General features: G+C 39.3%; 2 protein-coding genes across 2 annotated transcripts; both read right to left on the reverse strand.

Annotated features, from left to right (window-relative positions):
* Positions 1-3,191: 3,191 nt before the first annotated feature.
* Positions 3,192-4,133, reverse strand: LOC308642106 (olfactory receptor 51G2; the record flags this gene model as incomplete). Its single annotated transcript, XM_081280705.1, has 1 exon — positions 3,192-4,133. One exon carries the CDS (start codon positions 4,131-4,133, stop codon positions 3,192-3,194), a length of 942 nt encoding a protein of 313 aa, XP_081136831.1.
* A 9,838-nt stretch (positions 4,134-13,971) lies between these two features.
* OR51G1 (olfactory receptor family 51 subfamily G member 1) lies at positions 13,972-14,937 on the reverse strand (the record flags this gene model as incomplete). Its single annotated transcript, XM_081280636.1, has 1 exon — positions 13,972-14,937. The coding sequence occupies one exon, from the start codon at positions 14,935-14,937 to the stop codon at positions 13,972-13,974; it is 966 nt and encodes a 321-aa protein (XP_081136762.1).
* Between the last annotated feature and the right edge of the window lie 1,290 nt (positions 14,938-16,227).

Raw genomic sequence — 16,227 nt, forward strand, 5'->3', positions numbered from 1 at the left:
TCCATTCCCTGTTTCATCACACAAAGTTAGATTTTTAGGCTTATCCATTCTCATGACATCTATATCCAATACTGAAAACATCCTGTCAACTTTACCTTGTGAATATTTTCCAATTTGTCAACTTCACCTCTGTTGCTCCCTTTTCTCATAATATGATCTCTTCTAATTGTTCCTCCACTCTCCAGTCTTATTCTCTCTCATCTTTCTTTTTTCTTCTCTTCCCTTTCCTCTCCTCTTCAACCCAGGTGCAATAATAATTCCTGCACATGGCTTAATAGATCACATTTGCCTTCATAGTAATGAGTAAGTTCCTAACATCTTTCATTCAACCCTTTAATAAATCCTGTTATTTATTCATTATAAATTTCGTATATCTTTTCCCTCTACTTCCATGACCACCCCCTGCTCCAAACCAGTGTCCTCTCTTACTTAGATTACAATGATCTAGTTTTTTTCCATCCCCCCCCTGCTGCTTCTCATGTCTCCTGAAGATGCTCCTGTAAAACAGAAACCATGTCAAGTTACATTCCTGCTCACAATTCCCCAATGACTTCCCATCTAATTCTGAACTGAAATTCCAGACCTATCAATGAATTGGGTGATATGGTCAGCACTACCTTTCTTTCCTCCTTACTCTCTATGTTCTCCACACCACAGTGGCAGATGCAGTGGTGCTCCCAACATACCTAAGCACAAAATATGTTCCTGCTCTACATCTTGCACATGCCCTTCTCTCTGCTGGAATCCTTTCCCCTCCAAGATATGATTGTGCTGCATCCTCATATCCTTGAATTATCACCTCAGTGAAGCTACCCTTGACAGCGCTTACTCTCCTTTTCTATGTTAATTTTTCTTCATAGCACTTTTCACCCTTTTAAAATTTTCTCATGTTTATTGCCTGTTTAACCTTATTAAACTCCAAGACTCCTGAGGGCAATGTTTTTGTTGGTTCTGTTTTATTGCTCTATTCCCCAAACCAAAAATATTGCTGGTATATTAAAGTAGGTACTCAATAGATATTAGCTGAGTGAATGACTAAATACACAGTCATTGCAAGTTCTGATTCCTGTGTATTCCTGGCTGCACCTCAAGATACCTCCTCCTCTCAGTCTCAAGAGAACTCAAGTCTGAGTGGTTCTTGCATATTTTGTGTTTTGTTTTATGCAGGCTGGGGATCAAACGGAGGGCATCATGCTTGCTGTGCTGTGAGAGTACCATACCACGGAGCTACAACTCCAACCTTGAGCAGTTCTTTACAAGAATTGTTAATAGTTTCTCAACAATTACTACTCCCTGTCATCTTTTGGCTTCTTTACAAAATACTTTCTTTGCTTAGAATAGTAATTTTCCTCAACTTTACCTGGATAATACCAAGCTCACCTTCAAGACTCAATTTGTATATCACCCAGAATGATAAAATATTCCAGATTGCTTCACCAGAACATGAATTCCTTCAGGATGAGAGATGTATCTTGTTTGCCAATTTATTCCCTGTAATTTTTGTAGAAGTTCATTGTATGAAAGTAAGTGTGAGACTTGTTCCACGTTCTATTTCATGCTTAGCTACAGCCTCATAGCCTGCTGGAATTATTGTCAATTCTCTTTTTCTTTCTTTCTTTCTTTCTTTCTTTCTTTCTTTCTTTCTTTCTTTCTTTCTTTCTTTCTTTCTCTCTCTCTCTCTCTCTGTCTTTCTCTCTCTCTTTCTTTCTTTCTTTCTTTCTTCTTTTTTTTTTTCTGTGCTGGGGTTTGTACTCAGGGTCTCACACATGCGAGGCAAGCCTTCTACTATGGAACTACATCATATGTTTAATTTAAGTAGGCATCCTTGTGACATAGACATTTTTAGAATCATTTGAATAGAAAATTGAATTCAGTTTTAAAAATTTGTTCTTTTTGGACATACATGAGAGTAAAGTATATTTTGGCATATTATACATACATAGAGTTCAGAAAGGTAACAATTTTCCAAAGTCACACAGAAATTAGGACTTTCTCAGCCAGACTTTATTTATTGAACTTTCTAGTATATCAAAATAATATGAATTCACTATAAGATGTAAGAGAACATAACTAATGTGTGGATATAGGAACTACAAGAGCACGTCAGAAATTACAAGTGCATATGCTTCAATGGTTTCATATTTTTTCTGAAGTTTGAAGTATATAGACACATAGATAGTAGAATGTATTTTGAGATCAGGCGCGTTCAGGGTGGTATGGCCGTAGACAGCGAAGGCTAAAATATCTGACTGCAGGCTGTATTTTGCTTCTTGATCATAGATGTTTGAAATTTTAAGTTCAGAAAGGAATGTGTCATTATTTTTCATGAAATCAGCTTTTATTTAAATGATGCCGTGTGATGAAAATCCAACTAGAAATAGCATTCCAAAATATAGCATTTTTTATTGTTTCCAGAAGTGATGCCGTGAGTGCTCATTAAGACTTTGATATAAAATTATATGATAAATATTTAAATTCACTGGGAAAAAAAAGAATGTATTTTGAGATCATTTATATATGGAGTATAACTTCCCATTTTTGTGGTTGTACACGATGTGGGGTTACACTGATCATGTATTAATATATGAACATAGGAAAGTTATGTCAGATTAATTGTACTGTCTTCCTTGCACTCCACCCTTTCTAATCCAGCAAACACCCATCCCCCTGTTGTGAACAGTCTGCATCAACATATTAGAGAGAACATTTGCCCTTTGGTTTGTGGGGATTGGCTTATTTCACTTAGCATAATAGACTCCAGTTCCATCCATTTATCAGCAAATGCCATAATTTAATTCTTCTTTGTGGCTGAGTAATATAGAAACCACTCTGGACTCACACATAATCTATGTTATTATATATTTGCTGCCTGGAGCTAATCTTAACTCTGCCACAGCATCATATTCAAGGTTCACACATTCATCATACAGAAATAGCTTTTTCATGGTAGACAGGAGGAGGTCCTTGTGGTGGAGGGCATGGAAAATTACAACTTACCAGTATCATATTCTACTGTCTCCCTCCACATTCACCTGAACAGAGTGAGAACTGTGTGAAAGCTATGGTTTGCACATTCTTGTTTGTCTGTTGTGTAAATAAGTAAGTTTCCTCTATTTTATGCATGTGAGATATTATAAAGATAGAAGAGGAAGGATGCATAAAGGAGATGGTGCCTCCAAGACTTGACATAATTAGTAACAAAGAGCATGGGTCACCCGATCACGAATCTGTTTGGTCTTCACACTGTAAACAATGGGGTTCATCACAGGGGGGAACAAAAGATACACAAAGCCCATAACCACCTGGACCAGATGGGGTGCCTTCTTTCCAAAGCGATGGATGACAGACAAGCCAATCATGGGAGTGTAGAAGAGGAGCACAGCACAGATGTGGGAAACACATGTGTTAAGAGCTTTGAGCCTCTCAGCCCTGGAGGCAATGGATAACACAGTTCGCAGGATCAGAGCATAGGAGAAGAGGATCAGCAGTGAGTCTACACCTACTGTGGAGACAATGACAAACATGCCATAGATACTATTGGCCTTAATGTCTGCACAGGCCAATTTCATCACCTCTTGGTGGAGGCAATAGGAATGTGAGAGGACTGGAGAGCCACAGTAGGGGAATCTTTTGAGCATAAAAGGCAAGGGGAAAATGAGGGATACACTCCGGCCCAGAGATGCAAGGCCAATTCTGCCAATGACTGTGTTGGTGAGAATGGAAGCATAGTGCAGGGGGCGGCAAATGGCCACAAAACGGTCAAAAGCCATAGACAGTAGCACAGAGGACTCCAGGAAGGACAAGCAGTGAATGAAAAAGAGCTGGGCAAAACAGGCATTGTGGCCAATATCTCGTGCCCCAACCCAAAAAATACCCAGCACTGTTGGGAGGGTGCAAAGGGACAGCCCTAGGTCAGTCAGAGCCAGCATGGACAAGAAGAGGTACATAGGCTCATGGAGGGAGGGCTCTGTTTTAATGATGAAAAGAATTGTGCAGTTGCCCAGGATGGAGACCAGGTACATGAGGCATAGTGGGATGGAGATCCAGATGTGCACATGCTCCAGCCCAGGAATGCCACTCAGCAGGAAGGAAGACGTCATGCTGCTGCTGTTTCCCACGGGTCCCAGTGTCATTGTATGTGGAGAGAAGGGGTGAGGTCAATTTCTTCCAAAACCCTGACCTGAATTGTGCAAATGCTGTTGATTGCACCTTGAAGAAATTGAATGAATGTGAGGAGAGAGAGAGAGAGAGAGAGAGAGAGAGAGAGAGAGAGAGAGAGAGAGAGAGACTGAAATCAGAATCAAATAGACCTGGAACTGTCCAGCTGTTCTAAGAGGTTGTTTCACTCTTATCTCTGATTTCCTCTCATCATCTGTTTGAAGGAAATATTTTGTTGTCTTGTAGTTTCAATAAGAAAGATGTGGAATTTTCAAGGGACTTCCTAATGTTGTGCAACTTTTAAGAGCTAAACTGAGTGAGTTGAATGTTCTGACCACTGTATCAACCTCCCTTGCCAGGCTCCCTTGCTTTCTAGAGGTTTGTTTGTTTGTTTGTTTGTTTTTTTTTAGTTGGCATCTCATTAGGTTTCCCAGGCTGGTTTTGAGCTCATGGGATCAAGGGATTCTTTAGCTTCAACTTCCTGTGTGTGTGTAGGTGAGACTATAGGTGTGTGCCATCTTGCTCAGCTTTAAATTTTTATTAGACTTAGTCACTGTCTCACCAATGTCCCAAATTTTCTTTTATCTTTTCTTTCCCTTATCTTGCTTTGTTCCTTTGCTCTTCTTTGATCTTTTCACTTTTTTTCTGTTTTGTTTAACTTCATTAGTCAAATAAAACCCCTGACCCTAGAAAAAGGGTTACTCACATCCTCTTCTCAATACAGAAGCACCCAGGAGAGAGGCTGATGGGAGCGGGGAAAATTCAGTTTACCTCCTGTGACATGGTGGGTCAACAGTGGCTGCATTATACCATGAAATGACATGGCTTTGTGTGTGTGTGTGTGGGGGGGGTGGCTTTTATTCTATAACGACTTATTCCTTGGATGCTAGTAATCGCTCTGTTGGCTCCTTCATGGTAAGGAGTAAGAACATTTTTCCTATTCTTATTGTCCATGTTAAATTTGCCTTCTTCTTATAAGTAAACATATGCTTTTTTCAGAACTAGGGGTTGAACCCAGAGATGCTTTGCCACTGAGCTACATACTCATCCTTTTTTAAATTTTGAGACAGGATCTCACCAAAGTATCTAGGCTGACGTTAAACTTGCAATCCTCCTGCCTCAAACTCCCTAGTCACTGGGATTACAGGCATGAGCAACCATACTTGGCAGTAGGAATAGATCTTTTATTGAAAACTCCTCATATGCCTTTTTCCTCACTAATGTCCCAAATTTTCTTTTCCCCTTATCTTGCTATGTTCCTTTGCTATTCTTTGTTCTTTTCTCTTTTCTGTTTTGTTTAACTTCATTAGTCAAATAAACACCCCAATCCTGGACAAAGACAAGCTCTTCACTCACCTCCTTTCTGGTCTTCCCAACACAGAAGCCCAGCCTGCTCCAGGATTTTCATAAATGCTGCCCCTTGCAACTCTGGAGTGAACTGGAGAATGTGTGATGGCTGTTGTGAAGCTATTCCTGACAGCTACATAAAATCATCCAAGTCCTGATCCTCCACTCAGTTAGGAACTGGCATTCCCCAGAAGTCTAGGAATCCAACTGCTAAGGAGCTGGGTGGCAGGAGAGAATGCAGCACCATCCTCTGTGGCCACATTCCTGATCATGAAGCCACATCCACGAGAGTCCACAGAGCAAAGGTCAATGATGCTGGTAGGCCCATTCTTCTAGAGATGAAGAAAGAAAGGTTTGGGAGTCTAGTTCAGGGGCAGAGGTCAGAAGCCAACTAGGCTTCTTGGCTTCTAAAGCAATGATCTTCTCACACCTCATGGATAATCTCACTGGAATGTGAGCTCAAAGAGGGCACAGGCTTTGCTTCCTTAGCCTCTATGAAGTCTGTGTTAGAATATGCTCTGGAATAGCAAGTGCTCAGCATTTTTTTTCTTACATGAATAGAGTTCAATTTTTATTTAGTTAAATATTAGTAACTTGGTACATTTTTATCTCCTTAAAAACTCCTATGATGGCATTCTCACAATAGTGTCATTTTATAGATGAAGAAACGGAGGCTTAAAGTAAATTATAAACATAGATAAGAGCAGAGAGATATAAAAGTCCAAAATGGGGTTTGAAGCAAGAGCTAATTTTTCTGACTCCAAACTCGAATCAGCTGTTACACTTTTTAAAAACAAAAATGGTGATTCAGCGTTAAAAAGCAGCAGCTATCATAAAAATCAATAGTCCTTTAAAGTGTACTGAATCCTGATCTCTATCTAAAGTAATAAATAAATGGATTAGGGATGGACCACAGTGGTGGAGTACTTGCCTGAATTTTGTGGGGCTCTGGGTTTCAATCCCCAGCACTGAAAAAAAAAATCAGACAAAAAATTGGTTAGAGAAATGCATACATATATAGAGAGACATTATGTGTTTCACTCCAATGCCATTAAATAGCCTCTGTTATTAACTCACTGTTCACTTGAAGCTGAGGTTGGCTTTCACATTAAGTTTCTTGGCTTCTGCTGCAGCCATGATCAGTGGTCACCACATTATTCATCACAGTGAATTTAGAAAAGGCAGAATAAACTTACCTGTCAGAGACAGGCACACTACATCTTAGTCAACAACAGGACTTATGAAAATAAAGGCAGAAAATTGTCTTAGAGTGAAATAATTCCTGATAATCAGTTACTATTTGCCAAGCATTTTACCAGGACCACTGTAAAAATGATCACATTAAGGTCTTAGAGAAACATTGCAAGTTAGTATTATTATCTCAACTTGCAAACGTGGAAAGAGAGAGAGAATTCAATAGTGTGTCTGAAGTCATACTGTCCATCAGTGGTGGAGCTGGAATTCAAATTTCTGAAGCTGCAGAGCACATACCAATTATTGGAAAAAATTGAATTAATAAATTGGCTGTTTAACGGGTTAAGGTTACATGACAAAAGATATATAGAGAGATCAAAAAACTTTGGTTCCTACCACCTGTTTGTGGTAAGCTAAAGACAGACTGTGTTTGGATTTGGAAGCTGTGCTTTGTAAGTGTAAGTGGTGGTAGGTGGGGGGCAAATAGGAACCAGAGAGAGAAGGATAGGTTGGAGGAAGGGACATGGAAATTAAAAAAAAAAAAGTCTAGAATAATTAAGCCAAGTGATATCTGCTTGGGAAAGATCACCTTTTGTTTTAGCCTGATGACCAGAAAGATGCTGGTAAAATAATTCTTCTAAGTGCTTCTTATAAATATATATTCAGAATATCTATTATCAGGTTTGGGGAAGACTTCATTGTTTCTAATTAGTACTAAAGCAATTATCAAAAGTAGGGTGGGATTGGGAAGTAAATTTAACATGAGTTTCTACCCCTAGTTGCTCTGCTTGGAGATTTTTTTCTGAAGGGACTTGGGCAAGATAAATGACTGTTCTGATTCTATTTATATCTTGTGGTTACTCATAGAAATGTCCTTTTGTGTTACAGAAAAGCTTTTCTTCCAGAGGGTCAGATTATTTCTTATCCACCTAACTCTTTGTTTTTTGGAAGTAACTCTTGATTCTATAATCTTGTGCCTGGGGCTAACAACTAGATGCTGAGCCCTTCATAATTGAGTTCATCTCATTTCTGCACCTCAATTTTGCCCACTCAACTTGCTTACATCAATGATCCAGCTGTTACCGTGTAGGAGGCAAATCTCTGGGCAGGAACAAAGGAAGTGAATGGATGCAAGAAAGCCATTTTCTGCTTTCTGAGCTACTTCTAAGGTCAGATCTGGGATCCTGCGCAGTTAGCGAGATCTGGGTGCAGCTGTTTCCATCTTCAGCAGGCATCCTCTATAGCCTTTTCATGATTCAAATCCTTTGTCTCTCCTCCTTCTCTACCTCAGGTTGACTCTTCTGAGATCTCTGCTCCACAGCGGAGCACCCAGAAGCTCTACAACTTCCTTCCTACAACCAGGAAGAAGGGAGGCTAAACACACAGGGCATAGGAGGTATGGAGGGACTGGAGGGTGGAAGTTTAAATCCCTGATTTTATGCAAGTGCCGGAAGTACTATTGAGACCCTTTGAGGATCTTTAATCAATTCCCTGCTGTGGATAGGTCTCTGGACCTCATTATCTCAGTCTCTGAGGGAAAGATAAAAAGGAGACAACTTGTGAGATGCCTGGATGGGAAGTCCAGTGGGTGCCATGTTCTTGTTACTACTGCTGAAGGATGTGGAGAAAATTTTGAACAAACTCTGCAATTCCAGGAAAGCAGAGCATGTGCTGTTGATAATGTTGCATGTATGGTACAACACAGTTCCAATTATGTACATTGGGAGTGACCTTGGGCATAGTAGGCATAGATAATCATATTTGATATTTTGAAAGGGCTAGACACAGAAAGACAAGTATCACGTAATCTCACTGTTGTGGAATCTAACAAAGTGGGTCTCAGAAAATGTGAGTAGAATAGTGGTTACTAAGGGCCAGGGAGAGAAAGAGGGGAAGTGGGATGGGGAGAAGGTGCTTGATGGGCACTAAGTTACAGTTCTATATGAGAAATGAGTTCTGGTGTTCCATTGCATGGAAGGTGACTCTGTTAAAATTGAATAGCGAGGGTTAGGGTGAAGCTCAGTGGTACAGAATGTGCTTAATAGGCCCTGGATTGAATCCTCAGTACCAAAACAAAAACAAAAAAAAAAAAAAAAAGAAAGGGAAAAAAATAGAAGGCAAGCAATAAACAAATTTTAAAAAACTTGAAAATGAGTTTTTATATGTGAATACAAGGATGTGAAGAGTTAACCATCCATTTTTGGACACTGAGAAAGCTGAGGGAGAAGACAATTAGAGACACAAAGGTAGGGCCATTTCAGTGTTTTTATTACTCAGATAATTGAAATGAAATTGTTGGCTCTCTCTTGGGACTGTAAAGGTAAAGATATTAAGGAATGTTCCAGAGTCCCCAAACCAGTCCCAAGAGTTTATTCCAGTTTGTTGACCTGGTTGGTCCTGTGGCCTCACTCCCATGTTCTTGGTGGACATACTGTATACACATTGAAGTGTGATGAACCAGTGTGGCTCAAATCACAGTCGCCAGATGATCTGGATCAGAATCTCTTGTGATGCTTGTTAAATTCAGATTTCTGGGCCTTGTCCTTTCCTGACAGATTCAAAACATTGGATATTTATGTCAGCCACGGGGTTTGGGAATTTTCACATACATATCATTGTCTTCATGATTTCTTTACAAGTTTGATTTCATAATCAGAATTTTCTATTCCTTCCATAATTAAATGTTTATCTTTACTTTTAACCTAGAATTACTACCCATCTCAGTTGCCTGTTATATTAATTTACTAGTTTATGTAATAAAATGCTATAGTCTTGATAGCTTAACAAAGGATTTATTTTTTTATAGTTCTGAAGGCCAACAAAATCCTAGATTAAGATGTTGACAGGCTTGGCTTCTCCTGAAGCCTCTTTTCTTAGTCTCTTACTATGATCTCACATGACCTTTTATGTGTGCATGTGAACTCCTAACTTCTCTTAAGTATCCAAAGTTTCTCATTAATAAGGGCACCAGTTATATGGCTCTATCCTAGTGACCTTATTTTCACTTACTTATCTTTTTAGTGAATTTATCTCTAAATATAATTACATCCTGAGGCTCTTCAAGTCAGGACTTTATCATAGAATTTAGGGTAGAAACAATTCAGTCCATCACACCTATTTAGGTATAATCCTGTCAAACATCTATCCATGAATTTAGCAAATATTTAATAGCAAAATAATATTTCACATACAATAAGAGATGCATTTTATTCTACATGCCTGTTTTAGTTACCTTTTGCATTGCTGTGATGAAAATACCCAAAAAGAACAACTTAGAGGGTTGGGGTTGTAGCTCAGTGGTATAGTGCTTGCCTAGTATGCGTGAGGCACTAGGTGTGATTCTCAACAAGTAAATAAAGATACATAAGTAACTAAAAAAAATTTAAAAATACTCAAAAAAGCAACTTAGAGGAGAAAAAAATTATTTTGGGCTCATGATTTTAGAGCTCTCAGTCCATTACATGGATGACTCCATTGTTCCCAGCCCAAGGTGAGGCAGTAAATCATGGGGGAAAAGCCTAACAGAGGAAATTTGCTTCCCTCATGGCAGCAAGGGAGTTAGGGAGTGTGGAGACAGAGAGAGAAAAAGGAGAAGGGGCCATCGGGAAGATGTGCTCTGCCAGAGCATGACACCAGTGACTCATCTCCTCTAATCACACCCCCCCACACTTATGGTTAACACCCAGTCAGTACATTCATTATAGGATGGACTAATGGGGTTATTGCCCTCATGATCTGATCCTTTCACCTTGGAACATTTCTGCATTAATGGAAATGGGAAACATATCCAAAACATGTCCATCTTTGGTAATATTTAAGGCCAAACTCTTGGAAGAGAAAGCTATTATTAGATATGTTTTGAGTAGACTTCAGTGCATTTGTTTGGAGGGAGTGAGGAAGGTGGGAGGGAGAGGGAGGAAATTTTGATTAATATTTGATAAATCTTTCAATAGCCTTAATAGAAAGAGCATAAAGATTAGTTCATATTATAGGAAAGATAATCCCATCGTCTCTATATCTTAGCCATGTATCTTCTGTGAGGGAAGAATAGGATATAATGTAGAGAAATTTGAATACACAAAGTCTGAACATCACAATCTCAAAAAAGTTCAACTTTTGAGGTCATACAGACCTGAATGTAGTTCTGGACTCCAGTTTATTAGATATGCAATATTGGTGATAGTAATTAATCTGATTAAAACTACTCTCTAAAAAGTCTATATGAGAATTAAAAAGGAAACCAGCCCTTTTATAATAATAAGATGGGACTTAATGAAGACAGAGGTAATTTAAATTTTAACAAAATGATTGAATTTCAATGTTTTCCTAGACGAATATTAAAACATTTAAAAATGCACACATTTCAATCAACATTTAGGTAAAAAAGGACACTAAAATCATTGAAAACAGAGAGCCATTTGAAACAAGTTAGCATTTTTATGGTGAAGGTAATAATAAATAAAGTCATTTGAGAAATACAAAAACAGATTCTTCAATGACAATCTTTATCTACCACAAGAGCAGTGCAGGGGTGAGCAACAAAGGTGTGCAGAGTCAGCTCCAGACACCACCCTGCAGGTACCTGTATTTAAGAGGATGGGAGGTAAGAATGAGATAAGAATGCATCAAGTGCTACTCAACCTTGCATGCAGCTGACGTTTCCTGGACAGTTATGTTCCTGTTATCTTCGTGTAAACAGGGCGAAGGGTAGAGTGCTCATCCACAATAATGGAATTACCTTAGAACAGGAATGAGAAAGCAAGGCTCAGGCTTCTGCCAAGAACAGTCCTGCTTCTGTGATTCTAGAAACAACAAACAGTGAAGTACATGTTAAGGTGTGAGAAAGTACTTCCCAAAGATCCAAGGCCATCATGAGAAGAGGTGAGAACTCTAAGAATGAGGAATTGTGAATACAGAAGAACTGAGTGAAGCAGGCTTCTTCAACAATCTCAGGGTGATGAAAACAGAAGGCACTCAGGACACTAGGAAGCATGCAGTTCCATTAGGGTGAATACATGAATCTGCATATTTGAACTGCACAAGCCATTGTGTAAATATGTGTCATTTTTTATGTATTCATATTCATATGTGCCTATGTAAAGTTATGCAAACACATTACTACTACTACTACTATTGCAATCTTCTCTCTTTCCTGATGCTTTGGGAAATTCAAGGATCTAAAACAAATCATTTTTGTATATAGCCCACTGTCTTGAAACTCCACTGGTTCTACTTGCTTCCCTTTTGGGTAAAATGCTCTCTCACTGGTTTCCCTTTTGGCAACTAGAGTTAGGGCAACAAAACTGTAAAGGGAAGAAATTGCTGAGCCAAAACTTTCTCCTTCTTCTGACTCTAGGTAAAGTCCTAGAGGAGGACACCTCTACCTATATATATGAATATATAGTGTTATAATTCTCTCCTCCTGTATCTAGACATATGTGTAATATACTGAAGCAGGCCAGAGACCCCCACCCAGAAGACTCTTATTATAATTAAGCAGAAACCCCCACCATATTTGTGTCATGTAAATTCCTCTTCTTATCAGAGAGTTGTTTTTTTTTTTTTTTTTTTGCATAGAACATCAGCTATCAGCAAAAATCTGCAGAAGGTAATGTGTTTTGTAGTTTCCTCTTTGTTTATAAATGCTAGGTTTGCAGAAAAAAAGATGTGAAACCCCTGTCTATCTAAAGTATAGAATGAAATGCACTTTTTATATGAACCTCCTAGTCCCCTAACCTCCACTGGATATGAAGTTCAAAGTATTTCTATACTTATGGTTCAAAGGAAGAATTCTTAGGTGAGAGCCACCTCTGAACCCTGCAGTCAATAAAACTGCTTCCAGAAAATTCCTCAAGTGTCCAGCCTCTTCTGTCCCACTGCAGTACAAAAATGATTCACACAATCTAGCTAATTGGGACATATGTACCAACACAAATAAAGATGGCACAGAAACTATGCATTGTGGGGACATAAACAAAAACAGTAAGAAAGAACCACAGCAGCCTGTGTGAATGTGTTGTATGACTTGGCTGAGCCCAGAGATGAGGGAAATTCCTCACAAAGAAACAAAACATTACATGGTTTTCTCTCTCCTTTACACCCTTGCAATATACATAATAACTAAAGGAAGAAGTCAATATGCTTGATTAGAAGATGCTTGATTAGTATCTCACATGGAAAGCTATAACCCTCAGCCTCTGTTGCCTTTTTGATTATCCAGAAATATTTTCATATTATTTCAATTTGGTTCCTTTCCTCAGACTTCCAGGGCATTTGCTCCTTTCTTACTTTTGTGCATGTGTCCTTAGCAAGTAACCTTCATGAAAAGCCATCACTGGGAGTGTGAGTGTGGATATTTGCAAATAGGTTGCCAATGAATAAAAATTATGATTATTATAATAACATAACAAAAATGTTAAGAGGTAAATTAAGAGTGATCATCAATTAAATTCCACTTACCAGAGGATTTGAAAGATGAAACTTGTGCTACTGTTTTGAATTTTCTTTTATTTTGGGGGGGGGGTGGTACTGGGGACTGAACTCAGGGGCACTCAACCACTGAGGCACATTTCCCAGACTTCTTTTTTTGCATTTTATTTAGAGAAAGGGTCTCACTAAGTTGCTTAGTACCTCACTTTTGCTGAGGCTGGCTTTGAACTTGTGATCCTCCTGCCTCAGCCCCCTGAGCCGCTAGGATTACAGGTGTGTGTCACTTGAATTTTCCTACATAAGAACAGTTAATATTTATTGAGAATTGTGTGTTTGTCAGGCACTGTGTTTGTGATATGCATGCATGAATTTTCTCATTTAATTGTCACTTCATCTCTCTAAGGAGAAAAGGTATAATTATTCCTTTTTTTTTTTTTTTTGAGGTACTGGTAGTTGAACTCAGAACCATGTACATGCCGGCAAGTGCTTTATCACTGAGTTATATCCCCAACCCTTTATTTTATCTTGAAAAGTGTCTCACTAAGTTCTGTCTTGAACTTTCAATCCTTCTACATCGGCCTCCTGAGTAGTTGGGATTACAGGTATGTGCCACTGCTCCCAACTTTACTTCTATACTCATTCCTGAATTAAGGAAACTAAAGACCAGAGAGCTAGGTAATTTTCCCAAGGTTACACAGACTATTTATTGCAGAGCTAATTAATTATTTTTTGTTGGTAATTAAGAGAATGTTATTTTTTCACAGCATACGTGAAATAAATGAACAAAAACAAACAAATAAAACAAACAAACAATGTTGTGAACTTTTTTCTCTTCCTGCTAACTTAGTCCTTTTGAAAACACCTAAGTGACTTTACAAACTCAAACTTCTTAACAATACGTTGGCGGATTTGCTTGGTCTTGATGCTATAGACAATGGGGTTCATGAGGGGTGGTACCAACAGATAAACATAAGACATAAGAAGGTGCACAATGCGGGGCAGATGTTCACCAAAGCGATGCACAAGAGACAAGCCGATCATGGGGATGTAGAAGAGCAGCACAGCGCAGATGTGGGAGATGCAGGTGTTGAGGGCCCGGAGGCGCTCCTGGTGGGAGGCGATGCTCAGCACAGTGCGCAGGATGAGAGCATACGACAGGAATATGAGCAGGGAGTCCACACCCACGGTGCAGGCCACCACAAAGAGCCCGTAGACGTGATTGACAATGATGCTAGAGCAGGCCAGCTTCATGATCTCCAGGTGCAGACAATAGGCATGGGCCAGCACGTGGGAGCGGCAGTACTGGAAGCGCTTAAGGAGGAACGGCAAGGGGAGGATGAGCAGGGCACTTCTAAGCACTGAGCTCAGCCCCATCTTGATGATACGTGCAGGCGTCAGGACACTGGAGTAGCGCAGTGGGTTGCAAATGGCCACGTAGCGGTCAATGGACATGGACAACAGCACCGAGGACTCCACCAGAGACAAGGTGTGGATGAAGAAGAGCTGAGTGAAGCAGGCAGGGATGCCAATCTCTCTGGCATCAAACCAGAAGATGCCCAGGACGGTGGGCAGTGTGGACAGGCAAAGGCCCAAGTCGGTGAGGGCCAGCATGGCCAGAAAATAGTACATGGGCTCATGGAGGGTGGCATCAGTTCGGATGATGTGCAGGATAGTGAGGTTCCCAAGGATAACCGTCAGGTAGATGGAGCAGAAGGGAATAGAGATCCAGCCATGGAGATCTTCCAGACCTTGAAAGCCCGTCAGAAAGAAGGTAGCTTTTTGGAGGCTGCTGTTGTAAGGAATGGTCATGACTTAACAATTTTAGATTCACCAACCTGCGATACAGAATGAGATTCCTGAAGATTGACAGGGCTGATTTCTCAGGACTAGTGAGTCAGGAAGGGTCTGCAGATGGCATGGGAGAGAATTAGGGCTCTGGATCAATTAGACTTTTCCAGAAGTTTCAGAAGGGGAGTTTTTACAGGGATTTCTACAACCCATGAGAGCCATCAGATTCTCCATCAATGTTGGCCTCTTAGTAGTTTAATTATGTCACCTCAGATAACACTTTTTAAATATGTTACCTCCTGAAAAAAATCCCCCAATTCAATAACTGAAGTATTTAGAAATCTATATCATATATATGGGGAATTTGTACTATACATCACTTTACATAATTTCAACTAGGATCAGGTGTCTACAGTGTGCCTTCAAATGTATTTATCACTTGCCTAGCCTTTAGGGGAGTTCAGAGGGAGTGTTTAGTAAATGTTTATTGAACTCTTTGAAATTGAAACTTGTGACCAGAGAGATGTATTTCCTGAATCTACATAACAGCTTTTGGTAGGTTAGGAGGCCAAATGTAGTATGTAAATCTGAAGACTGGAACTGAATAACATCATAGAAGAACCTGGGCCTTCAGAAAAAAAAATAATTCTAGAAAAGGGGACAGGATAGATGTGTATCTCTGATATCAGACTGATTAAGCTGGTCTTCTGTGTGGAGATGGGAATGCAGAAGAGGTGTGCATCAAATCTGAGGCACAAGAAATTAAGAAGCGAAATCTAACATAGCTGGTAAAAAGCCTCTAATACAACAGGTATAGATTCTTCAAATGCATGGACTGGGTTGTCCTTTGCTCTCCCTGAAGAAGTTTTATTCAGTTACACTGAAAAAAAATGTTCTATTGTGTTCTATACATGCAAATGCAATGCAACTAGTATATTATTTATCACATGCATAAGAAGTTTAAAATAAGTAATATTTATTAAATATGCTATAGACTTGTTACTTTTCGAAATGTCTAATGTGAATTGTGTCATTCAACTCTGACACCAATATTACCATATAGGTTCTATTCTTATGAGCAGAGTTTGGAAATCATGGCACAGGGAGGTAAAGCAATTGGGTAAGTCTGCAGAGAAAGTAAGGGCTAAGGAGAAAATCCCAACCCTGGCAGTATAGTCTGGAGTTTACATGATCACTTTACAACATATTTTCTACTACAATTGCATACCAACTTAACTGTTACAAGAGTTAGACAATTAAAAAGTAAATTAAAAAACTTAAAATTTCCTACCTTGGGCAAGCATATGTACA

Source organism: Spermophilus citellus, assembly GCF_964194105.1.
Source record: "Spermophilus citellus genome assembly, chromosome: 2".
Lineage (NCBI taxonomy): Eukaryota > Metazoa > Chordata > Mammalia > Rodentia > Sciuridae > Spermophilus > Spermophilus citellus.